Source organism: Anser anser, assembly GCF_964211835.1.
Source record: "Anser anser genome assembly, chromosome: 3".
NCBI lineage: Eukaryota > Metazoa > Chordata > Aves > Anseriformes > Anatidae > Anser > Anser anser.
Window position 1 is genome coordinate 114017986 of NC_139722.1, and position 25829 is coordinate 114043814.

Below are 25829 nucleotides of genomic sequence, written 5' to 3' on the forward strand. Positions count from 1 at the left end.
TACATGAAGACAGGTCACTATAATCTCGAAACATGCCTGAGTGTCTTGCTGCTGTCTCTTGCAATGGTGATGGCTGGCTCTGGAAACCTGAAAGTCCTTCAGCTTTGCCGTTTCATGCACAAGAAGACGGGTGGAGAGATGAACTATGGATTCCACTTGGCTCACCACATGGCTTTGGGGCTTCTCTTTCTGGGAGGAGGAAGGTAACTTGCCATTTCCAAAGGCAGTTCTTGATTCTGCAAGAACTTCTGAAAGAATATACCTTTCTTGCGGAAGCTGGAGCAATGTGCAATTTACTATTTTATTGTTTTGTTTTAAATAATATACCCATTCATAAAGAATTTCCTATTTCAAATTAAACTCTTGTCTTCTAGATACTGCATTACTTAAATGCCATAGGAATGCTTTTGGCTTGTGTTTATTTCCTACTGCTACATGTTTATTTTGCCTGCTATGGGAACACATTTGTGAATTCCTTGCGTGTCTGCACTTTGCTACTGTCCTTCCCTCTTGCAGGAGACGAAAATACTTTGGACACCTGTGGTATTGGCCAGTGTTTGTTAAGACTAAAACTAATAGATAATGTTTTTCAACAGATATTCGCTGAGCACTTCAAATTCTTCAATTGCTGCTCTCCTTTGTGCTCTGTACCCTCACTTTCCTGTTCACAGCACAGACAATCGGTAAGGGTTTGCTATGGTTTATATTTCCTTAATTTTCAAGCAAAATCATCTCCTTACAATAGACGTTATACAGGGAGAAATCCTCTAGAATTTTTATTTAGTCTGTAAATAAATTTTTGGAGGTTTAAAAAAAATTGATAAAAGAAAGAAATAAGTGAAGATGTAAGACAACGGTAGTGATTGTTGATCAGTGAGGAAATGCAGGCAGGTTTCCTGAGGCCTCTACCCAGTGTTACTATGACTTGGCTGTTCTAGTTTGCTCAGCAGAAAAAAAAAACACACACAAAATCTGTTCGTTTATGACTCTTAATCAGTTATAGTTAAGATTCATGAAATCCCATCCTGTTAGCTGAAGCATACCATGTTAAAGAAATTTTTAAAACCTACTCAATTACTCCAAATTTCACTTCAGTTCATTCAACAGCTGTATGTGGTTATTGAGCTGTGTGTGGTTTGGTATTTGGGGATTGTTCCATGCCTGTACTGTACAGCGTTGAGATGCCTATTCCCACACACAGGTATCATCTTCAGGCTTTGCGTCACTTGTACGTGCTGGCGGCAGAACCAAGGCTCTTAACACCTGTTGATGTGGACTCAAACACTCCTTGTTATGCACTGATAGAGGTTACATACAAGGTAAGGAGTGAAGGCGTTTGAGAAGGTGTGGGAGACAACTGAAAACTGATACACCAAAGCTGTGCTATTTTCATTGTTGTGGCCAGCAGTCTTGGGTTTGTTTTCAAGTTGTGGTGGAGATGAGCCTGATTCTTTAGGCAAATAATTGAAGGGCTGTGTTCAGCCCACTCACGCATTACATGTGCTTTGATGACACCTTGGGAGCAGAATACAGGACAAGTAAAAGGCACCACAAAGTCTTCAAACAGTCAAGTGTGTAATAACTGACCCAGGGACATAGTTCTCATCTTTATAAAGAGGATGGACTTTCAAAGGCACAGAGGTGGTTGGAGCCATCTGTGGTTTTAAAAGCCCACTTCTTATTCTGCTGACACTGGCAGCTTGGTGTCTCTCCTTGGTGCTTGCACGATAAGTCTCCTGGGGAGGAATCCTTTCTGCACGGTTTATTTTGTACAGATTAATGTGAGATGTGTGGTGCTTGTGAAAGACATAAAGAAAGGGTTGCTGGGATTTCAGGGGAGAGGAATTGCAGCGCAGATCCCCTGTGGGGTGGACAAAGATGCTGAAGTTCTGCTTCTTGCTGTAGAAGGATACCCCTATTCATGGTATAGTTTATTTCTCAGACCTTTGGATTTCAGCTGAGGTGTGACTGATTTGCATGGTGTTATGTATTGATCCACCCATGGGAAATATATCTTTAATTTAGGCTTAGGTTTTGTGACATTAAAGGCAATGCTAAGACATGTATTTACTCAGAGCTCAGCAACAGAAACTGACTGACCTCTGCAACAGAGTTGTTGTGAGACCTGCATTTTCTTTCTTTTCACGTGAAAATGATCTTTACTAATACGTGAATCCTGGTGGCATTTTAAAGGGCACGCAGTGGTATGCAGAAGCCACCGAGGAGCTGATGGCACCCACGCTTCTTCCAGAGCTTCACTTACTGAAGCAGGTAAAGAAAGTCTCTGTTTAATGAGGAATTTAATCACCTGTTTTTTGTGCTGCACACTCTGCAGGAACACTTTGTGGCTTTTCTTTGATTCCCTGTCCAACCATAGCCAGACTCTGGGCAAAGCTGTCCTATAGTAGTGGCTCAGAAGACAATTCTGTTGCTATGGAGTGCATGTGCTATCTTGTGCCTCATGCTTCTCTTCACTCTTGACCATCACGTTTTCAAGATCTGATGTAGCAGGGAGTTCCCTGTGCTGGGAGGTTGCACTGTAGGAGAGACAAAGCTAGGTCCTCTTACTTTTGTGTTTTCAGGGTGGGTAGCACTATAAAAGGGCATTTCCACTTGTAAGGGCAGACAAAGAACTGTAGGCTTATGTAGAAAACCCTTACTTTTATGATTCTGGTTATAGCTAGTAATAAAAATGCTTACGTTGACAGATCAGAGTGAAGGGACCACGGTACTGGGAATTGCTAATAGATTTAAGCAAGGGAACGAATCATCTAAAGTAAGTATCATTTATAATGCTTAACTGAATAATGGATTTGTAGTAATTAAAAAAAAAAAAACAAAACACAAAACTCCCATACTTGTAACACCTACGGTTTGGAAAGAAGTCTGGTTTTGATCGGTTCACTGTTGTTCATTTGACAGTACAAGTGAAGAAAGAAACTGCGTAGTTGGTTTCACCTGTTGATGTGAATAATTCATGCAAAAACAGGGCAGGGGAAAACCTGATAGTAAAAACCGCAGATATTGGTAGCAGGATTGAGCAGTACCAGAAACCATCTTAATCTCATGGTTTTAGTTTAGTTTTGAGTTGATGTGATGTCATGTTTCCCAGACTGTTGATACAGTAATTAGCTAACAGTTACCGCTTTGTGAAATACTATTTTTCTGATGTTACGTGAAGTATACAAAGCACTGCTTACTGCATGTTAACTCTCCACTGGGCAACTGTGAAAAACAGAATTTTTACCGGAATACAGTATCTGTGAGTAAAATCATTCTCATGTTTGTGTTTTTAGCAGCCTTCAGTGTAACTTGTCACTGTGAGTAGTACAGAAGAAGCCAGCTGCATCTTTCATCAGCAGCATGGTTGTTCTAGTTACATTAAATGCCACCATTCAGATCAAATTAGGCACTACAATGCAGCGGCTGTTAGTCTGTGCCTTTAAAGATAACAAACAGAACTGAGCAGAGTGCAGAGTCGTCCAGATCAGCAGGCACATACTGACTCATCTACTGCACCAGAGCTGGCAGAAGTCAGCTTTGTCCGTCTGGGTTGAGTACTTTAGACTCACCACACTTCAGCACTTGTGTGTCCAAAAAGAGCCTGCCTCTACTGCCATAGCAGAAAGCAGCGTGGGTGACTGAGGAACTTGCTGATTTTTGGGCTGTCTACTCTCTGGGTCTCCAGATGCTTTGAACATGTCAGCTGTCCTCTCATGTCACCACACTGGTAGTATTGTCATGTCCTGAGCCCTTTGAAATGGTAGGGATCTGGCTAGCAGTGTTTTGGAGGTAAATGCATGTGTGAGCAATCTTTTTTTCATATCTTACTACACATGAATTGCTGCTGTGTTGTTATGCTAAGCAGTTAGTTTCAATACAGATAATTTAGTTATTTTAGGGATGCTAGTGCCTACAGTTAGTGGTGCAACTGATACACTAAATCAGGTGAACATGCAGCTGCTTTGCAATAGTGTAACTTTGAACTGCTGCACACTTCTATTTGTAGGCTTGGTCAGGAATGAGGGGGGGGGATTTTTGTGTGTTTGATTGTTGTTATTTTCACATTGAGGAAGGACTTCTTCACTGTCACAGCATGCCTTTAAAGCCTTTAAGGCATGCCAACTTGCATGGTTTTCCTTGGTGCTGAAAATTTATCCTTTAAGAGTCCAACAAGAAGCAGCAATGCCTTCAGGAAATTCTATTCCTTCTATCAGTGGGGCTCACCTGTTTTTCATCACCATTGCCTGCCACCACATCACAATTTAATAGCAGCCCTTCCCTGAAGATACCAAAATTTCTGTGTATACACAAGTTTAAATAATCAGGGCAAAGTATGAATGGGGATATTATCATATTTGAGCTGTTGGAGTTCATATTTCTTTTGTAGGTCTGCCTTATTGTGTACATCTGTCAGTTTACAGTAAAACCCCTTGTTGTTATTTCAGATCAATTCTTTCAAAGGGTGGCATCTTATATGTGAAGCTGAGAGCTGGGCAGCTCTCGTATAAGGAGGACCCCATGGGCTGGCGCAGTCTCTTAGCACAGACTGTTACCCACCGAAACTCTGAAGCTCGAGCATTCAAGGTATGGCTTCCAAACTGGTTCTCTGGCTGATGCAGAGCAACACTGAGACCTCTACTAACATAGACAGCGTGGCACATACAGCTGAAAGCTGGTAAAACTTTGTTAAGAGGTCTAGCAGTAAAGTGATGTCACCTCAGAGGCGTGTCCGAGGACAGGCTGGCAGGGAAATGGGAATGCCTCCTCTGGAAAGGCTGAGGGAAGCACAGCAGGTCATGCTGTGTTACTTATTTCCAGCAGATAGCTCTGCCACCAGGTTACGAGTACTGAAGTTATTTGCTTTGCTTGAGGGAGAGGAAGTCTGGTGTCTTTCACAGGGCATGGGATGAACTTAGGCCGAGAGCAACCATGCGAATGTATGTTTGTCATGGACAGATAGAAACGTTGGGCAGATTTTGCCCATGATATGCTTTACATAGGTTGCAATGTTTTCATTTAAATGCTGGGAAAGGAAATAATGGGTATAAATTGCTATTTCATTTGTGTGGTAAACCAAAAAGTTCAATTTAAGAGTATGTTTTGATCTATTTTTTAGCCAGAAGCAATTTCAGCTTTCACTTCTGATCCTGCTTTGTTTTCGTTCGCTGATTATTTTTGCAAACCAACTGTGAACATGGGCCAGGTATGATGTCTAGATGTGGACTAGCACAGTTTCTCATTTTCATGAACAAAAGGTGGGAAAAATCTGTGTTTAAATGAGAAGAACAGAAATCAGTCCTTCAGGTAGTGGGGATGGGGAATATTCTAAGGGATGTTTTGCAGTTCAAAGGTGCAGAACAGTGTTAATCTTGTAGGTGTTGTTATTTTTCCATTGGTTAGGTTTGTGAAGTTACAAAATAGGAGTTGTGTTGCATTCATTGCAGAATGTGTTTAACAAATACCCAGAGCCCTGTTTGCTGTCCTGCAGCATTTAGGTGGAGTCACTCCAGAAGGGTTAGGGGTTTGCAATGTATTTCTCTGCACAAAATGGCTTAAGGGATGGAGTAAAATACAACTGTGTTATGCCTAGTTTTAATAAGCACGAGAATGAAAGCAAGCTGTGTCGCATTGTTAGCTATCATTAATTTATGGAATGTCAGTGCATGGGTTAACTTTAATGGAAGGAAATGCAAGTAATGTAAGAACCTGAAATAAATTGTACCTAGCATGTGCACTTTGTAAAACATGTGTCTTTTATCAGAAACAGGAAATCCTGGATCTTTTCTCTTCAATTCTTTATGAGTGTGTTACCCAAGAAAATCCAGAGATGCTGCCCACATACATAGCAATAGATCAGGTGGAGTAAATACTATTTTTTATTTATTTATTTATTTTAACTATGCTTAGGCATAAGAGTATTGTTTGTTGCGTGCACTTTTACAGAGAGCAGAAAGGAAGAACAGGGCATACGTTAGTGAGCTTGCAAGGAAACAGCAGCAATTTTAAAAGCAAATTGGAAAATAGTCTAAGGTTGCGAAAACTGTAAGTAATTCTTGTGTAAACAAGAAACATTAGCTGGCAGTTCTTCTAAGTAGGTGCTCAGAAGGGGAGCCCCTGGAGTTGAGGGGTCTTTAGGATTTCTTTACTTTGTGTTTAGAACAGCAACATTTCTTTCCTCCTCCAGTTTCTATTCTCACAGTGACTTTGTATTTTTTCTCTACTAGGCTGTGAGGAGATTAGAAAGAAGAGAAATGTCCGAGACGTTTGAGCTGTGGCAGATAAAGCTGGTGTTAGAATTTTTCAGTTCCAGAAGTCACCAGGAGAGGATGAGCAGGAATCCAAACCGGGGACTCTTCATGAACTCTGAATTTCTGCCTGTGATGAAGTGCACTATCGATAACACTCTGGATCAGTGGCTTCAAGGTACAGAGCAGATGACTTTAATCCTACAGCTGCGGTCACAATTCAGCATTCTTGTCTTCTTTACTCATCTGTATTCCCAAAGCCCCAGGTTGACTTTTGCATCAAAAGTACTGAAAAATTATAATTGAAGGGAAGACAATGGATGTTAGCATAAAACAACTTCTTTGCCTTGTATTTTAGCCTTAGGAACATGTATCACATACCTGAGACAAAAATTTTGTTTTCAGAATTGAGGGGAAGACTTCAGTAACAGTTTACAGAAAGAGGTCTAAAGTCATGCTCATGTACTGCTGCTTTGTAACTGTCTCTTCCGTATCTTGCCTACCAATGTATTGCTTAGGCTTTCTTTAACTTGCTACTGGAAGTCAGTCAGGGAAGTACTGGGTTGTTTTAATCTGTTTGCCTCATAGATGGCTAAATAGAATTGTTAATACAAGCTTCAGTTACTGCCCTCAAAAACATTGTTCCTTCATTTATTTTTTGAGTCTTAGAAATATTACCACAAAAAAAAGCATAAAAGCTGAAGTGTTCTCTGACTGCCTAGTGATACTGCAATTTGAAAAAAAAAATCTAGTGATATTCCGAATTACGCATGATGGCTATATTGCATGGAAAGTTTAATTACCGTTGAAGTCTATTGTGCTATGCAGAGAAAATGCTTTCCTAGTATTTCATTGGGAGAGTTTTCTGGGAGCAAGAGCGAGGGATGACCACAGCAGATAGGGGGTGTAGGGTAAAAGCTGGCCATGGCAGACGGAAAGAGGTTTACAGAGAAACCCTTAGCCCACCTTCTATGGGGAGATGGAGATTCTTTCAGCAGGCTCCTCCTGATGAAATACTGTTGTCAGGCTTTTCTGTTTCCACCCTCACATGCTCCCTAAATTTCATCAGTGTGTCTTATATGTTATAGCTGGAGGGGATGTCTCCCTGCATTCCTACTTAAGCGGGCAGCCTACAGATGAATCTCAACTGAGCATGCTGGCTTGCTTCCTTATTTACCACTCTGTCCCAACGCCAGGACAGCTGGCAGCTGGAGGCTTGGAAGGTAAGGCCGGAGTGTGAGACAGCACTCTGAACTTACGTGGACAGACGCTTTTGGGTTTGGTCTTGTGTACTGAATGGAGTACACCCTGTAAATTAGGTGACAGTGGGTGTTTCCTTTGAAAGCTGCTAGTTGATTTTTACTCTTGGTTAATTGCCTCGAATGTGAACATAGACGGTAGAGAGTTTGTGCAGGAGTGGAGAAGCCAGAATTAGCCAATACGAAGAAGTCTTGGCTTTCATCTGGCCTGCAGGAAACAATATCCTCCCAAGCAGCAGAACCAGATAAGACGGCCTGTGGCAGGGGAAAGCATTTATCTTGTTAGGCTAGCCGTGTCCTGAATGTCCTTAAATCTCTTTCCTGTAAGTACCTTGTCACAGTGATTACTTTTTCTTCCAGGTTTCCAATGGTAATCTATTTTGAGATGCAGAGAACTCCTGGGCCCTTTCTTAGGCAGCTTTTCTTTTGCCCTCCATCAGTCCAACCTGGGGAAATACCAGTCCGCCTCCGCTTGCCTCAGGAGTGACTTGGTTTCTCAGGTTGCAAAAGAAATGCAGCTGGGCTTTGATTTGGGGAACTCTGTGGCTTGCTCAGGGGTGTGAAATGAATGTCACTACCTCAGTGGTGAAAGGAATCTGTTGCTGAAAGCGATGGCCCCTGGCCCAGGAGTCCTGTGCAGGCCACGGCAAACTGAGCATCCAGGCTAAGGCATCTCCTCTTGAATGTTTTCTGGTCAAGTGACTGGGTATCTGTTCAGGTCAAAAGGCATTCATGGAAATCCTGTTTTTCTGTGTCCTCTCTGCCTGTTACAAGCCTCTGTTTTGGGAGTTCCTGGCCATATTAATCAAATTTGGCATTTCTTAAAATTCTGTTATAAAAACTTACGTTTTGACTCACGTTGCAACATCTCCAGAAATACACCATGAACCCTGGCTGACTCTTTTTACTGTCTTGTTAGTTTCTTTACTGGGCAAGTGTTACACCAGTATGCGATAATTTTCTTTCGTTCTATGATCTCTTTAGGAAGCACAAACTTCTCTGAGCTGCTTTTGAAGTTCAAGCAGTTGAACATGCCGGTTCGTGCGTTACTAAGGCTCGCTCCTCTGTTGCTTAGAAATCCGCAGTCCATGGTGCTGTAATTACACTGGCATGGAAGTCAGCAGCATTCATTTTACATGAGGTTACTGAACGACAGAGCCGGTGTGTTGTTCCATGCTATTCAAAAACATACAGGTAAAATGTACTTAATTCTGTAACTTCACATACAACTTGAACTTCAAACTTGTCCCCAGATGTGGTGACTATGACCGGGAGTTATTTATAAATTGCTACGTGAATAAAAAGACTTGTGTAAAAGTGAACTAATAATAAATTTACTTTTGTAACTAAAGATTATTTTCAGATGCATCTTTTGTGGTGAATTCTGAAAAGACCTTGGCTGAGAACCATATAATTTCCCTTTTTTTTTTTTTTTAATAGCTTCTTTGTTTGTGATGTATCTTAATCCACTTCCATGAGGTACAGTAGATTTTAGGAGACAGGCAGCGCAAAAGATGCCAAACTTGCTTTTCCTCTTGGGTCTCAGGCTGGAAGGGAAAGCAAGCCACCTGCCATGCCGCTCACATCTTGCCAAGTATGCTTTTCAAGAACTGGCATGATCTTTCAGTCTCTTTTTATTTTTTTTTTATTTTTTTGTCTCATAAATGCTACTGTACATCTCTTCCATAAGCACTCCATGAGTCTAAATTGTTTTGCTCCCACTCTTAAGTGATATACTCAATACTGCACTGTTTACATCTTTTCTTTTTCTTTTCTGATCTTTGTTCTGCAATTAGTCAGTTGCTGCTGAGAAAACACCTGCCTCCACTATGTTACATTACGTCTGGGCAAGCACTGAAACTTGTTACAGACAATTTAAATAATTGGGCATTCGTTTGTGTTTCCTTCATCTCTCCTATGATGCCTTATGTATTTCCCCAGAGCACTGAACTTGGAGCACGGCTGTGTCTATATTTGTTCTGGGCAGACAAGTCACTTAATTTTTCATAAAACAGGTGGAGTTACTCCAATAAAAGCAGCCAGAGGTTGAATGATTACTACTAGAAAAGCAGCCAGAGCCAAGTTGTTGGACTTGCTTATTCTGAAATTTCAAATTTGATCTTTTTCTGTGGGACTTATGCACATCTTGATCCCCTTTTGTCCTAACCCTCGAGTAGGGGAGCCAGAGGGCCTTAGGGAGGGGAGAAATGGATGAAGACAACTAGGAGTGATCATGAAGAAAGCAAGAAATAGAAAAAAATCTACAAACTTTCTCAATGTTATTAAAAACAATATTTGACTATTAAACAAGGGTTTCAGTGGCTTTAAGATGGCCTGAAGCAAGGACCTGCATACCAGCCAGGTCAAGCTGATGACAAATCCCAACCCCTCCCCTTTTTAAAGCTGTTCAGAAGTTGATCTAATTTCCTTGGGCACCCACTGTAGGAAAGTCGGAGTTCTGTTCCAAGGGAGGTTAACCACTACAACAGACAAAGCACAAAACTCAAACACAGCTGCCCTGGAGCAGCAGCTCAGGCGCAAGCCGCCTTCCCTAACCTATCTGTGGGCTGCACAGCTCCTCGTGTTGGCAATAGGAAGCAAGCGGCTGGATTTTCTCCGCTGCACCGAGTGGCCCAGGGCTGAAAGATTCCCCTGGTCCCACTGCTGGCTCCAGCCCCCCAGCTCCAGAGGTCAGAGCAGGGTTGCAGAAGAGGATGAGCCTGACACAGCGCATTCACGGGTGGAGCAGCAAGGGCAAGAGGAAACCAGATGTGTCCTGAGGGAAGTTCCTGCCCAGAGTGTGCGGGGAGGTGGCTCAGTCCTGGGGGCAAGGACGTGCAGCTGAGATTTGGGAGAGGAGAGGGGAGCACCTCGCAGCACTTCTCTGACAGCTGGAAACCAGAGGCATTGGGGTTTACTTTGCTGAAAAAGAAAAACAAAACCCACCTACTCTAAAGACACCTCCTTTGTTGTGTGAGTGAAATAAACCATTAAGAAAGAAGTGTGGAAAGCCCCGCTTCTCTCACTTGACATCAAGCCACGCTGTCCTGCCTGCCGGAGTCCCGTGTTGGTGGCTGTCACCCGAGCCACCTGAGTGCCTGTGCTCCCCCACTGGCCCAGCTTAGCCTGACCTGCTGCCTTCCCCAGGACTGCAGCTCAGGCCAGGCCCAGGGGTGCAGAAAGAGCCTGTGCCCCTGGGGCCCGAGCTGCCTCAGATGTCCTCAGGGTGCTTTTTGAAACCTTTAGCCAGAGCACATTGCTCAAGCTAACTCACTTTGGGAGACGAAGCTCTGGGACCTTCTTGGTTTTGGTTCTGCCCTTCGTGCTCCTGCAGTGTCTGTCCACAGGAGGTTTATACAGGGCAGATATCAACACCTGATGCTTGCCCGTCGGCAAGGTGTGGAGCTGTGATTGGCAGTGAGGAATGCTGTGGCAGATACCCTTACTACTGCCTGTAACACGTACCTGGGGGTGCACAGGCTTCAGCCCCTGGTTGCAGCTTGGGGAAGTTTTTCTTCCTCCTAAATTGCAGAAATGTGACGCATCAAACACTCACTTCCCAAAGCAAATAAACCCATGCTTTCCCCAGCTCCCCGCCCGCGGCTTTATGAGGACAAACATTGTGTTAGCCTAAAGCCCGCACCACAAATAAACAAAAGAATCGCATGGGATTAGCTGCTACTTCCTTTGCCTTGTGCATGCTGGGGGTGGAAAGAGCATACAGCAAAAACGCTGGACTTCAAGAGACAATCCTGAACGGGTGGTGTGCCGGTGCCCATCTCTCTGCTGGGTGATGGGTGAGGTTTTGGGCACGGGCACGGCGCCCGCAGCCCGTGTCCCCCTCTGGTCATGGTGGCACCAGAGACCAGCGCGGGCAGATGCCACTCCAGCTGACCACGCACCGAAACCAAAAAGCAAAGGTGGTTTGGAGCCAGCCTGCGCGGGGAGGTGCCATGTGTGGCAGAGGTGAGGATGCTCGCGGGTCCCCCCGCACCAGCAGCCCTGCCCGGGGGCTGCCTACAGTCACTCAGCCTCGGGAAGGAAGGCAAGCGCGTGGGTGTGCGTGTGTGTGCGAGCCTCTCTCAAGCTGCATGAAGCCGAGAGGCTTCCTGTTTCCTTTTTAAGGTTTAACAGAATTTGAAAGCAGCCACCGCCACGACCTGGACCAATGATCTGGGCAGAGCGGCGGGGGAGTTTCGGCTTGGCGTCTCTGGCGCCCGTTACGAATGCCAGCCTCGCTCCCGGCCCACGTGGAGCCCACGCTCGCTCCCGGTGCCTGCTCCGCTGGCTGGTCAGGGTAAGGTGCTGCTTGCTGCTGGGGACAGATCTTTGCGAGCCGTTTAAAACGCTGAGCGTGGTTCCTTTGTCTGCTGGTCATCTCAATTGCACTTTAATGCACGTTATCTGCTGCAATTTAAATTGCAAAAGTACATATACATGGTTTTTGCAATGCCTGTGATCCTCGTGCTGCTGTTTGCTGCTTGGGCTGGGCTCTGCCCTCAGCTCAGGGTGCATTATATGAATTTTGTGTTTAAATTGCAAGCAGTCTGCTTGTGGGTGCTGTGGTGATGCAGTTGGGGGAGTGGGGTTTGGAGGGGCACGGCAAGGAGCTGGGTTTGGAGGAGCTGGGGGTCCCTCCCTGCACAGCTGGGGCCACCCGGGGTGTCCGGGGCTCTTCCCCTGTCTCCTTCCCACATCTGGAACAGCTGGGGACCGCATCCAGGCTGCCTCGAACTGTGGGCTGACATCCACAGGGCTTGGTCACCATTCTGGGGGGGGGTTTCACACAGTGTTCACCACCTCTTTGCATGCTTCCACCTGGGCTTTGGGTGAGGACCGGGGGGCAGCATTCAGGGCCTCTTTCTTTTCTTCCTTTTCTTCCTTTTCTCATGTTTGAATTCCTGGCGCTGAGGGAGAGGTGAGCACACGGTGACCCCAGCCACAGCGGGCCCCTCAGCGTCACGCAGCGCCCATCACGTGGCAGCCCCCGCGCCCTCCCTGCCCCAAAACCACAGCTTTTCCCTTGGCTTTTCCTCTCCTGCAGCCTCCCATCGCCCCGCGGGGACCACTGGATCCCCATTGCCTTGTGGCTGCTGGAGCGCGGCGCCTTTTCAAAACCCAGCCGGCCCAATCGGTGCCTTCTTCCCCCCAAAGTTCCCTTTTTCGGGTGGCGCACCCACTGCCCCGCCGGTTTTTTGGCAACAGTGACCTCTGTCGGCACCGCCACCCGGCCCCGCTGCCACCCTCCAGTCACCCATGCCTCCACCCTGGCCCACGGCCTTGCTCCCCTGTGGTGTCCTCAGCAGAAATGGGGAGAATCACTCAAATAGTGGGGAAAACAGTAGCGGGGAGCGATCCCGGCTTGCGTCGGGTGAGCGAGCGTCACCTCGCGCCCAAATTGGCCCCGGCATGTAATCGTGCGCCGAAGCCTCTTGCAGCCAGGGCAGGGATTTCGGTAAACACGCGAGCTGGGGAGCAGCTGCCAGTGATGATCAGAACCGGAGAAAAGTTACCGAAAGGTCTCCCGAGGACAGCCCAAAAACTGAAAACCTGGCGGGGATTTAATTTGTGAGCAGCGCGGCTCAGCCTCCGTGACTCATGTAAATAGCGATGTTACAACCAGTGACTAATCCTGATAGCACTTTCTGTGAATGTTTAATCTCCATTCAAGTTTCAGACGAGTATTTTTTACAATTAAAAAATATATATACGGGTGATTTTACGGGAAAGAGGTGAAGGAAAGGTTTGGGCTGTGCAGGGCACCAGCTTGGGGCCAGTTTTGGCCATGCTCAGCCCCTGGAAGCAGTCCCCCCTGCCTCCCTGAGCTCTGCTCTCACATTTGTGAGATGGCAGCGGCTGTCCCTGGCCCTGCACACCTGGGCACGGGGTTTGGGCAGTCTGGAAGGTGCTGGAAGCAGGAGGGAGAGCACAAATATCACCGCCTGATCTGGTGTGCGCGCAGCACAGCACGGCAAGGTGCTGGGGATGCGACCACGTAGCCAGCATCAGTCCCACTTGTGCTCCCTCCAGCTGTTAAATCCTGCACCCACACTCCTGCAGCGGGGCTGGCCGGGTGCATGCCATGCTGTGCCGTGCCGTGCTGTGTCACACCGTGCCGTGCCAGAGGTCCAGGCACCACTCAGCAGTCAGGGGCCGTCCGCAGGTGGCGGCGAGTTTTGGAGGAATGTCACGGCGCAGCGGGCTGGGGGAGTGACTCAGAGGCGCTTTAGGTCTCTGTGGTTTTTCTTTCATGGTTTTGCTGTGACTTAGCGACTTGTTTTTCGCTCCGCGGGAAGGCAGGTGCTGGCATGCCGGGCGGGCACTCACCGGACCCAGGCTTTGGTGGGCTGGGAAGGGTTTTGGACACAAGACTTGCACCAGCACATTGTCCATCCCACGGGATCCTGTCCAGCTGCAGGTTTCTGAACGAGGAGGGATTGCTCCACTTGGTGCTGCAGCCTCCACTCTGATGGACAAACACCCCAGTGCTGCCAAAAATCCCGACCCAAGCTGGCGATGCCGCTTGCTGGGATGCTTCTGCAGCCCTTCCGCCCAGCAGGGGCTGCCAGGGAGCTGGGGCTGGGGGCCTCTGCTGCCAGAAACACCCACCAGCTTTACTTTTTCTTTGTTTGTTTTCTTCCCCAGATCTTCTTTTCTGGGTTTTGTTTTTATTTTTTTTTCTTCTGCTGAGCATGCACACAGCAGGGCGTTCTCCCACCTCCCGCTGCACCCGGGGCATGCCGCCAGCGCTCCCCGGCTGCAAACTTTCCACCGGGTTCTTTTTTTTTTTTTTTTCTTTTCTTTCTGGAAGGAAAATTGGATTTTTGACAGCAGCAAAAAAAAATATTTACCAGAAAAAAAACAACAACCTAATTTTTGCAGCAAATGGTCTTTTCATAAAGCTCACCACGAAGCATGCGCCTGCACACTGGAGGGGCTTGGGGGTTTCTGGCTAATGGCTGTTGAAGCTCTGCCAAAAAAACAGCTTTTTCCACAGAGCTGATGATGACAACAAGGACTTTTTCTGTTTTTGTTGCAATATTTAGGGGGAAGGAGGCGGGAGAGCAGGACGAGTGTTCTCCAGCCTGCAATGCATCCACACATGCCACTCCCTCCTGCTCCCCGTGCCTGTCAGTGTTGCCATTTCACCCCTATAAAAGAAATTTCACATTTTTGTGATAACCCACAGTCAAAATGGCCCAAAATTATGATGTGGAGGGGGGCAGGTGGAGGGGGGGAGGCTCTGCCCCACCTGGGCCGGAATGCAGGAGCAATGCTTGCAGGGTGACTTCTCCCCCCAGGTAGGATGCTTCCCACCTGCTGGGTCCGCTGACATCACAGCCCTGCTTTTTGGGTTGATATCCAGGTGTTGCAGAGCACGGCATGGCACGAGCAGAACGGTGGGGGCAGAAGGCACCGTGCTTGGATGCCTCCCACCTCAGCAGGTCCCGGGTTCACTTTGGGGCTCTCCATCCCTTGAGTTGCAGCCAAGCTGGCCACGAAACAGCACGGCACTTCCAGCGCAAGGCTCCACCGGCCGCATATTGAAACCATTAGGAGGGAGGGATCTGATTCTGCTCCCTCTCCCTTTCCTCCCTCTCTCGGTGATGCAGCAGGCGCTGAGAATGGAGCCGCTTGGGCAGCAAGTGCATGTTCCCACAGCCCCTCGCAGCTGGCAAAAACCAAACTCTCCCAGTGAGCGCGGCTCCTTGGGCTGATATCCGAGAGCAAACACAAGCGTCTCCAAAAACATCAAGCCCTACCCAATTAACCCTGTTCTCCTCTGCGCATCGCCACCGTGGCCAGGAGCATCTCGGCTGCAGCTCTGCTTGGGGAAGGGCTGCTGCCCGGTGCTGGCCCCTGGTTTTGAAGCAGGGTGGCTCTGAGCAGGGCTGGGGTTCGCTGATTCAGACAGCCCCTGCTTTGCAACCCCTCCGCCACCGCGTGACTAATTCCTGGACTCACTCTGAATCAGAGAGTAAAAACATGCCGGTAAGGCATTTTCGGGTCGGTTTATTTTCTTGAAACAAATAAGAACCGTACCCCTCGCTGTGCCCAAATTATGCAAAACAGGCATCAGCAGCAAGAAATGGGGCAGGTGTGGGGGGGGGGATGTAACGGCAGCTGGGGGTGGCCCGGTTTTGGGGAGAAGCCCCCAGGAGCAGGGTGGGTGAGGGCAGCAGGGCTGTGCTGCAGCCACCACGTGCCCGCGGCTGCATTGGGTTTCCCTGCCCCGTGGTTCCCGCGCCGTGCTGGAGGTAGCACGTGTTTGGGATGTGTTTTTTTCTTTCTTTTCCCTTCTCTTGCTTTTTAAAGAAATTCATTTATCCCCACAAAGCCTGATGTCAGCAACTTTTACTCCCCTACGCGCTTGACATTTAATAGGTCTTGTTTTGAATGGCAGAAAATACGGCTTAGTAGTTAAATAAGGCAGGAGAGGAAGAGAGGGAACGGCATCGCCAAGAGCAGTAAGATCAGCCAAACCGCAGCGAAGCGCGGAGCTGCTCTTCCCGCCCCTGCTGGGAGCTGCTTGCGATCGGGAGCCTCACTGCGGAGCTGCCGGCCCTGCCGCCCCGGGGACGCTCTCTGGCCCCGCCGTTTGCTCGCCCGGCTCCCACCCAGGGGTTTTGCTGCAAACCCTTGGAAACAAGACCTTTCCCAGGGCTTAGCCAAGCCCTGCGTGGCCTCTGCCTTCACCCCACATGGGAGCTTTCCCACTAGATTTGAAAACCAGAAGGCGTTCACCCTATTCCCATCCCCATTTCTGCCTTTTGGTCCCAGAAGGGCAGTCCCAGCCTGCAGTTTTCCATAGCAAAGGCCCTTTCTGATGAGAAAAAGCCCCAGTGTTTCCCAATGGGTGTAGCTGGCTGCCAGGGCGATGACCAGGGGCCGTGGGAAAGCCTCCCCATCCCTCTCCTCCCTATAAACCCTGCACGCTCCCGGCCCCATCCGCAGCCAGGAGTTGCAGCGAGGGAGCCCAGCAGGATGCGGTGCGGGAGCTTCAGAAAGGTGCAAGAGATCTGTGCGGGGCTGGGCACAACGGGACAGGTACTGCATCGAAATTACCCCCCAGGGACACTGGTGCCCAGGTGCAGTGAGCAGAGGCTTCTCCGCTGGCTCTGGAGCACTGGCGGAGCATTCGGGAAGATGCCAAGGCTCAGCTCTGCTCTGCATCCCCCTTATTTCCTCACGGGGCTCAGTGCCTCTCCTTGATATTTAAACATGAACGCTGTTTGGGCAGAAATTGTGCAGGTTTTGACTGTGAGCTCTCCCAGAAGAAGCTGAGAGCTCCAGCCTTTGTAATCCATCCCCGCTGCAGCACTGCCACCCTGTGTGCTGCATCCCGTAGCCGAAGGGCAAGCCAGCTGGGGTGGCTTTCATTGCATCCAGCTGAAAGCAGCTTTATGAAGGCAAAAGCGTGCTCGCAAGCGCGGGGGGAAGGCAGACATGCAGGCTAATGAAGATCCTTTCCCTCTGCAGGTGGCTGCGGGCCCCTGCTGGAACAGAAGGCACCTGGGAGGCTTTCCAAGGAGCGCAGCAGGGATGCCAGTGGGGATGCCAGAGGTGCAGCGGGTGAGTCAGTGCCGGCAGCCCTGGCCTGGGCACAGTGGGCTTCTGCCCCCGGTTACGTATCTGGGGCAGGGAGGGAAGCCAGCGGCATCATGCGGGGCCGGCCCGTGCAGGGCAAGGTGCAGGGACTCAAGATGGGAAATGAAGCCCAGCTCCTTACCTCCCGCAGTGGCACCGGAGGGGCCAGGGAGCGTGGCAGCAGCTCGTCTCTTCTGCGGGAAACACGAGTATTTTTGAGCCTGTGCACTTACAGTAAATGAAACTGGGTCTGTAATATCAGGGCCACGTGATGAGCACTTTTGGTAACTTGGCTCCTGCTCGAGCAAGAGGAGAGGAAAACCCCAGGGAGCGGCGGGGCGGAGGCAGGAGGTACTGTGCCTCTCCGGGCAGGCACAGATGAGTCAGCGGGCTCGGCTCCATGGGGCAGCCATGGTCGTGGTCGTGGTCCTGGCCATGGCCATGGTCGTCCCTCGGTGCTGGCCCCACCATGATGCTCTCCCTGCTGCTCCCTCTGAGACCTGTGCTGCTGCAGATCTGGGCGCTGCGTAGATTTTGGGGCTGAAAGTGCTGCTTTGCAATGAGCTCAGCTTCTTCCCATGCCCCTATCCCCCCATGTCCCCGCAGCAGAGCCAGCCCCATGTCCAGCCACAGAGGGCAAGTGAGGATTTTGAGCACGGCACTTGCTAATCACAGCATCCCTGAGCGAACCACAAAAGCCACTTTGAGCCTGAGCGAGCGGTTGCATTGTGCTGACAAAAGGGGCGAGGGCAGCGCAGAGCTGCTGGCTGCTCCTCGCTGTGATTTTCGATGGGATGGTGGGGAAGGGAAGGGAAAAGGGAAGGGAAAAGGGAAGGCGCAGCTCAGGCTGGGAGCCCTTGGCTAGGTTTCCCACACCTGAGCCATGCCACAGCCCCGGGGCCATCCCGCAGGTTGGCAATGCTGTGCACCCTCCAAAATGAGGATTTCTTGGTGATTTTAGCCTGGAGGGAATTAAAATAAATCCTCTGTGTTAGATCAAAGCTGGGTATTTTGGAAATCAACTTCCTGCTGCCCTGGGGCTGTGGCAGTGCATCAGGGAGTGGCAGGGATGAGGACGTGTGCTTGGACCAGAGGTGGAGAAAACAGGAACCGCTTCTTCATGAGAATTTAAAGTGAAATCAGTTTAAAGAACTGAGACAGGCCAAAGGGTCGCAGTGAGGCAGGGCTGCTGGCAGCTCGCACAATTTCTCATCACCCAGCACCAGTTACAGGCAGAGGCTTCACTGACATCCGTCTGTCCTTCTGCAATTTTTTGGGTGAAAGGGAAGCGGATTCGGGACAGAACTGGAGCTCCAATTGTCACCAGTTCAGGCAGATTCCCTGCCCTGCTACCTCCCAAAACAAGCACACGGGTGCAGCTGTGCAGCCGGGTGTGCGATGCCCACATGGAAGAAGCAGGGAAAGGAAAGCTCAATGCTCGGTTTTTTGCCCCACGTGCGGCCCAGTACCTCCTGTACCAGCCGGCTCTCTGCCGCTCCCTGGGCTTCATCCTGAACGTTTTTGGCCGTCGTCATCAAGGGCTCGGCCGGGAGGAGGCCGCTCGCCTCCGGCTTTGAGATTTGTGCCGAGCTGAGGCAACGCGAGCCAGGCTCGGTGCTGTCAGATTGCCCGGGAGATAGGGAAGCTGGAGGAGGAATCGCAACTCTTTTGTAACCGAGAGCACGGAAGCACACGGGCGCCCCTTCGGCGCAGGGCTTTGCCCCAAGGCATTGCCCCTGCTCTGCCTGCAGGCTACCAGCGCCCCGGGGCCCTTCAACTCGGGGGATTTTATTTTAGTGCTTAAAATTTGCCGTTTGGGACAAAGTCCCGGAAGGAAGACGGCTCCTGAGGTGCGTGCGCAGCGGGGAGGGAGTGCTCCTGAGCTTTACAACGAGGCGGGACTTCTCCCTGGCTGGTGTTGCAATTGCTAAATATTTTTTCCCACCTGTGACAGCAGATCTCATAGCTATATTTTCAAAACTCGGGTTCATCAACCACAGTGACAGATTTTACGGTGTAGCATGTAGGAACTTCAGTAATTTCACTCCCGCGTGGAGTATTTGTTTTTCAATGTTATAAAACTCCCATTTGCGGTAACGAGCTCCCTCGCTGCTGCCGGGCTCTCCTGCTGCAGGGCTTGGAAACTGGGTGCCTGCTGCTGGAAACATCAGCCCCCTGAGCCGGGGGCCCCCGGCCCATCTGGAGAGGGAATGGATGCAATTAAACTAAAGTACTGAGCTGTGCTTCGCCTTTGGCGACAGAGAGGTGCTCGCCGCAGGGGAGCACGATTTCTGTTTGCAGGCTGGGGACTTCTCAGTGATTTCTGGCAAAGAGCAGAGCGCGCAGTTCTCCTTCTGCTTCGCGTGCTGACCACAGCCTTAGGCAGTGAGAAGAAATGTACTTTCACACGCCGCCGGGTCGCCCGCCCCGCATGACAAGGAATTCCCAAAGCATGACAGTGAGTTAATGGCACGGCGCTGCAAAACCCCAATATCACTTCTGTTACTTTCGTTATCACTCGCGAAATGAAGCAGCGCACAGCAGCGATGCGCAGTGATTCAGCAGAGCCCTGCCAGTGCCCGCTGCTCATCCTCCTGCCCCATCCTCCAGGCAGGTGAGGGGATGGGGGGGGCCCAAAACCCCGTGGTTTGGCTTCTCCCATGGGCCTTTTTTTGCCCTTTTGTGAACTTAGGTTGTGGAAGCTGCTTGACATGGTGTGCTGAAGTGAATTATTGCCTTCATTTTCTGATATTTGTATTTGCTGATACATTTGTTTTCTGATACATATAATTTCCAATACATACAATTTCTGATACATACATTTTCTGATACATATACTTTGTGATATATAGATTATTAACTAGTGAATGAATGCTATGGACACCTCTCTGGATGCATTGTTCTGGTAGCCCTCACTTGTTACCAGGCTGTCAGATTTTCATCTTTTTTTATGGTCATTTATTTAAATTCCACAGAGCAGGCCTGTTTTTGCCTGACCAGGAATCTTCAGATAAGGGGCAGAATTTTGCGTGCACGGAAGAAACGTGCACCAGCAGCGTTGGTGTGAGCCTCCCTCACCCACTCCTGCTTGAGGCTGTGCTCAGCCTCTTGGTGGAGGTTTTTTCCATCTGTTTGCAGGATGGTTGGTGACTCAAAGTTCAGTCAACCTGCTTTTCACATGTGGCTGAGTGCTGGGCGAGTGATGCTCATACCTTTTTCTTGCTGCTCTTGGCAAGGTCTTCAGGTCCATTATGGCTTCGGGCACTTGGGCATTACCCTCCCAACCCATGAGGATGGACGAGGAGTCTGCAGGGTGGGTCACAGCTCGTGTGGTCGCACCCAGACACCTGTGCCTTGCTCTGGGCATCAGCTGTACAAGGATCTGGGAGCAGGTTTTGCTGTTTGCCCCTGGGATGCCAAGCTGCTGCTTTGGAAGCCCACTGAGAGCAGGGGGTGCTCAGGCTCGCCATGGCCATCTCTGTTTCCATGTCTCCTCACCAGCGCTTCTCCAGCCCATGCCGCTTCGCTGCTCTAGCCGCCCGCGAGCTTTCAGTGTTTTCACAGAATACTTTGCTTTCGTGTTTAAGAGGCTGGAGCAACTCCAAAGCAAACATTGCTAACCCAGAGATAAACAATCCATGTTGTATAAAAGGCAGAAACCTTTTTCTTCCCTGAATTGCGGTGCTCAGCCCGGGTGAGCTGTGCTTTCTACCAGCAGCCCAGCAAAGCCTGAGAAGTGGCGGCATCAGCGCAGTGCCAACTGCAGAGCGGCCCTTTGGCCACGTGCACATCCATCCCTTGGAGCTATGAGCAAATATTTCCTCCACTAACCTCTCCACCCCATCAGCTTCTTTGTTAGCAAAGTCAACGTCACAGCTCAGGATTCCTTGGTCCAAGACCCTCGGCCAGCGTCCCAAAATCTCTGCTCCTCTCGGGCCCCATGTCTGTGCCAAAAAGCCCCTGTGACCTCCTGGAGCTGCACAGAAAGTTGTTTTCTTTCTGGGTGCCCTGAGTAAAAGCAGTAGATTAACCAATGGTGCGCAAAGGCTCACCATTTGTCCTTGTGTCATTGGCCAGGGGATGATTTGCAGATGAGAATGTGACTGTGGGAAGTTTGCTCGGCACAAGCCGGTCGCCTGCAGCTGTGCTCGCACACAGTGGCAATGCCCCTTTCCAAGAGGCTGCGGTGACCCAGCATGCTGGCCAAAATGGGGCTGAAGACATCGCTGGTGGAGCCAGAGGGCGTGGACGGCTTGCCATGATGATTTTCTGCTAGCAGCATTGCTACCCTGAAATAATAATAATAAACCGTAGAGATGGGCAATGAGCACTGTTCTCTCTGGCAGGAGCAGTGTGTAGCTTCCAACATACAAGGCAGCAGAAGTGCTTAGGGTGGGTTATTTGGAAGGAGCTGGAGCAGGGCAGGGGCGTCCCGCAGGGGGGCAATGGCTCTGCGTGCTGGCCCCCCGCCCCTTGCCTGGCCCCTGCCCGTGAGGCTCTGCTCACTGCTCTGCTGCAAAATGGAGAAGCCGGGGAGCCCTCGGCATGGCCCCGCTCCCGGCACCGGCCCCAGCGCAGCACCGAGCTGCTCTATAATGGGATGTGGTTTGACCCCAAGTGGGAGGGTTTAGCCTTATATACCATTTATTTGCATACCCTTGTCTGAAATGAGTGTTTCAGGACAGTTTACCGGGGCTTGGTATCCCAAACACCCACCAGAACAAAATCTGCTGCCGGGCTGTTTCAGACAGGGTGGCGAGGCGGTGTCTGTCTGTGTTATCGCCGCGCACATCTCGGCTGGCTCAGACGCAGGCGCGCCGTGCCCTCCAACGCAGAGGCGTTCGCAGGGCTCTCGCCGCAGGGCCGCCCCCTCCCTGACCCTCACACTTTGGGTGCAGCACCCTGGGGTGCGCCAGTGTCACCCGCATCCCGGCCAGCACTGAGAGCATGCCAGGGGCAGCGGGAGCACGGCCTCAGGCGAAGATGCATGCGATGCCGAGCGCAGGGACACCGCTGTTCCTCTGCAAGGTTTTCAGCTGATTTTCTGTTTCCTAAAAGAGTTTTGTAAATTGTTTATCAGCCTGGTGATAGGTGCTCTGAATGCATAAATATACATGTGTATATTTTTATAGGTATTTACATGAAATGAGGACTTGCACGTGCCATCAGTGGAGCGCACGTAACGCTGGGCAGCAAGGCAAGGCTGACGCGTGCCGCCAGCACAGGGGCTAATCCCTGCCGTAAACTTGTGCTCTGAAAGCACAGGTTTTTTTCACTGTCTGTGTACTCGAGATCTCAAAAGATTTCAGAATGACTCAGAAACAAGGGAACAGGCTTTGCTGAAAGAAAGCACTGGGCTGGAAACGCTGCTGCTGGGGTGGATGGGGCAGGGAGCTGGCTCCTCCTGAAAACAGTGCGGAGGTGGTGAACACCAAGGCACAGGTGACTTTTGCAACCCAATGGACAGAATAGGCTCCAATTCGCCTTTTTGTCTGCATTTTGTTGGCTGTGCCTGGCTTTTTTGGGATGGAATTTAAGGAAAGCAGCACAGCCACCTTATCTGGGGCAGCGCATGCCCTGCAGGTAATTTCTCACCCCAGTGATGGTCCCTGCTTGCCAAAAAGCTGTGCCTGCAGAGAGGTGGGGAGGGCAGCCAAAAGCCATCCCAGGCCTGGGGCTGCCGTGCTGGCCGAACCTCCCCAATTGTCAGAGACCTCGCAAACAGCCTCCCTGCCTCTTCTCAGTGCGGCCAAAGGTGTTTAAAATATATATATTTTTATGTAAATACACATTGTAAAACCACAAGATGTTTCTCAGTTTTGTTTTCAGCTGGCTTTGATGATACGATTGGCATCTCAGCCGTGCGGCGATGCTCAGGGCGCGTGGCCACCGCACGTACCGGGGGGAATATTTCACAAAACGCCCCGCGCCACCCCACAGAGCTGGGGATGTTATTTCCTATGTAGTTGGTGGCTGGGATTTCCCACTCACCCCCGCAGGCTGCTCCCTTGCTGGGGGCACAGAAAACTACACTTTTCTGCTCTCCAATCTCCACTTCCATCCGAGGCATTGCAGCAGTGAATAGCCCCCAAAATGTTGTTGCAGTGCCTGTTTGTTAATTTTTTTCAGCTTAATTGTTGTAGAGGCAGTTACTAAACCCCTGTGGAAGTCCCAGTGTGATTTTCCTGGTAGGTTTCATTTTCAAGGCAGCTGCTTACAACTCTTGCCAGGCTTGCAGGTAGGAGAGCAGTAGCAGCCCAGTTCCTCTCCACCCAAGCACAGCCACCACGTTGTGCAAATTACCAAAGAGCCAAATGAGCTCAATCCCAAGCCCAGGCTCTTTCGTTTTTCCCCATTCTCCTTTCGCCCTGCCGCCTGCGTAGCAGTCAAACAGCAGCAGAGCCATTCGCCCACCGCTGCCCAGAAATGCTGTAAATTACTGTCTGAAATTGTCCAAAATTCTGGTTTCCTCAAATGTGGTCAGCTGTGCAGTAAAAGCTTTTTGTGTAGCCCACTTTCAGGGGAGTCTTGGTGTTTCACTCTTTCCACATGAGTCAAACTAAAATGATTTTGCAAACCTCCCCGGGTTCGTGCCCTCCCTCGCCGAGCGGCAAATATTAGTGCGGCTGATGGGCTGCTCGATCGCGCGACAAAGAAATGGATGAGTCAAAATACACCGTTATCGAACCCTGCCCGATTTAGCTGCATTTTGGCTCCCTTCTTTATACAATCACGTGTGGAGCACTTTGCTCTAACAGCGGGCTGCTCTTTGGCTCTGGCAGGGGGATGAAAATAGCGGGGTGGAAATCAGCCTGCAGCTCGGCATCCAGCCCTCGGCACCCAGGTGCTGCTGCCACCGCCGTGGTGCCGTGCTGCATGGAGCAGCCACCGGCACCAGCCCTGCTCCAGGCCGAGGCCGGGGGGGCAAAACACAGGGAGGGTCTCTTGCCACGTGTCTGGTCATCCCTTACGGGCGATAAATAGAGGAAGAATCATTCTCAAACGCGGCGTGCTGCGCTTTGTCACAGGAAGTGCAGACAGCGCTGGGAGACCCGTGGCAGGCTTATTTTCTCTAAATTTTGGTGCACAAAAGCCCTCAGGAGGGTGCCCACTGGGGGCCCTGGTACGACCTGGGGGTGCCGGGGGTGCAAAGATGCTGACGGGGCTTCGGGGGGCTGTGGGCTCAGGGTGGGCATGGCGGCGGCAGCGGGGTCCCCCCGCGGCCCCCCCCGGGGGTGCAGGCGTGCACCATGCCCCGCGGCTGAGGGGCCGAAATTGTGTCCATCACCCCAAGGCCAGCTGCCGCCGCTGCCGCCAGCCCTTTCGGGGAAACCGTTGTGGGCTTGTGCAACGGTGAGGCAGCAGCAGCGGCAGCAGGGCCAGGAAGGGGAGCGGGGTTTCGCGATGTGTCATGCCCCCGGCCCGCCGCGGGCGGCTTCGTGGAAAAACCCAGGAGATCAGCAGCCGTTTGGGGGACGGGGACAGCTGGGAATCCGGCCCCTCACTTCCCTCCCCAGCGGCCGTGCTCGGCATGGCCGCACGCCCTTCCCACCCAGGGAAAAGGCGTTCGTTTTGCTGCGACCCCAAAATGGCAGCGCCGAGCCCCCACTTGGCACTGGCCCACAGTGGCCTGGGTGGGCGCCAGGCCTCGAGCCCCGCGCAGCGCACTTGGCTGCTGAAACCCGGCCCTCCCTGGCGAGACTTTCATTTTATTTTTAAATACCTTGATTCTGCGGTATTAATTTGCTTTTTGGTTTCGATATTAATATCAAATACGCGCCAGGTCGGCGGCGTTTGTTTTCGGTGGTAAATAAGCGCTCAAGTGATTTAATCCACGTGGCACTGGCATGGTGGGGGCCCGGGGGGTTCAGCGCGGCCTCGCAGATGGACAGTGGCACCCAAACACCCTCCCGAGTCTCCCTGAGACCCCATCGGCCACATGGGATAGGGCTGCCTCACGTTTTGGGGGGAAAATGCCAGAAATGGGCACCATGCCAGACATGCTCATGTCATGCTGGCTGGAGGGGCGATGTGCCAGGCTGGTGCTGCCCATGGGCCACTGGCCCTCTGCAGAGAGGGAATTCAGCCAAAGGATGATTTGGGGGTTAAATCTGCCCTTTTTCTCGTTGCGCTGTGGCTGGCCTCGCACTGTATTTGCCACTGTACTGTAGCTGAAAGGTTGCAAACAGTTTTGGGAACAAGATGTCTGCCTAAAGCATGACAGAATTGGCCACAAATTGCAGATGAGACTGATAACAAAAGCCAACAACATAAAATATGTAGAAAAACAACACGTTAAAGGCTACAAGACCACTGAAGGGCTTTTTTGTGTGTTCTTTAACCAGGTCTCTAGCGATGGAAGTAAAAACACATGAAAAGAAAAAAAGAAAAAAGCTTTTTTTTTTTTTTTTCTTTCAGAAAACAATCAGCTTCTCCCTCTTTAAAACCTTGCAAACGAAGTGGCCACACGGCACGGACAGGGCAGCAGTACCAGGGGCTGTGAGCCTCTTCCCCGTGGCCTTGGGCTCTGCCACTGATTTTGGAGGAGCCTGCAGCCAGCAGCATCAGTTTTTCATGGTATTTTTTCAGCAAAAATCTGCATTGGTCTGTTTTTGGGTGCAACGATGGTTTTTTGGGGGGCAGCTGCAAGGCTGTTTTCTCTCCACATAAGCCTGAATCTATCACCAACATTTTCATAGCAACGTAATCCTTTCGGCCCCATAGCGCAAGGGGG

General features: G+C 50.4%; 1 protein-coding gene and 2 long non-coding RNA genes across 5 annotated transcripts in view; 2 read left to right on the forward strand and 1 right to left on the reverse strand.

Annotated features, from left to right (window-relative positions):
* ANAPC1 (anaphase promoting complex subunit 1) overlaps window positions 1-8858 on the forward strand; it is a 36031-nt gene extending 27173 nt beyond the window's left edge. For both annotated transcript variants that reach the window (XM_083829656.1, XM_083829657.1), the window contains exons 37-47: window positions 10-203; window positions 597-683; window positions 1202-1319; window positions 2194-2271; window positions 2709-2776; window positions 4449-4587; window positions 5120-5206; window positions 5765-5860; window positions 6228-6426; window positions 7337-7471; window positions 8492-8858. In XM_083829656.1, coding sequence (XP_083685782.1) covers window positions 10-203; window positions 597-683; window positions 1202-1319; window positions 2194-2271; window positions 2709-2776; window positions 4449-4587; window positions 5120-5206; window positions 5765-5860; window positions 6228-6426; window positions 7337-7471; window positions 8492-8607 — 1317 coding nt within the window. In that variant the 3' untranslated portion in view covers window positions 8608-8858. The remainder of the gene's footprint in view (window positions 1-9; window positions 204-596; window positions 684-1201; window positions 1320-2193; window positions 2272-2708; window positions 2777-4448; window positions 4588-5119; window positions 5207-5764; window positions 5861-6227; window positions 6427-7336; window positions 7472-8491) is intronic.
* A 2350-nt stretch (window positions 8859-11208) lies between these two features.
* The window catches only part of LOC310896843, a 28566-nt gene continuing 13945 nt past the window's right edge, over window positions 11209-25829 (forward strand). The window contains exons 1-2 of one of the 2 annotated variants that reach the window (XR_014581865.1): window positions 11209-11804; window positions 16988-17080. This is a non-coding gene — a long non-coding RNA (uncharacterized lncRNA). Of the gene's footprint in view, window positions 11805-15168; window positions 16556-16987; window positions 17081-25829 lie in introns of those variants that run through there. The other variant, XR_014581866.1, reaches the window with a different exon arrangement.
* Window positions 12366-19390, reverse strand: LOC310896845. Its single transcript, XR_014581868.1, has 2 exons — window positions 17238-19390; window positions 12366-15179 (listed from the first exon to the last, which is right to left on the reverse strand). It is a non-coding gene; the product is annotated as an uncharacterized lncRNA (long non-coding RNA).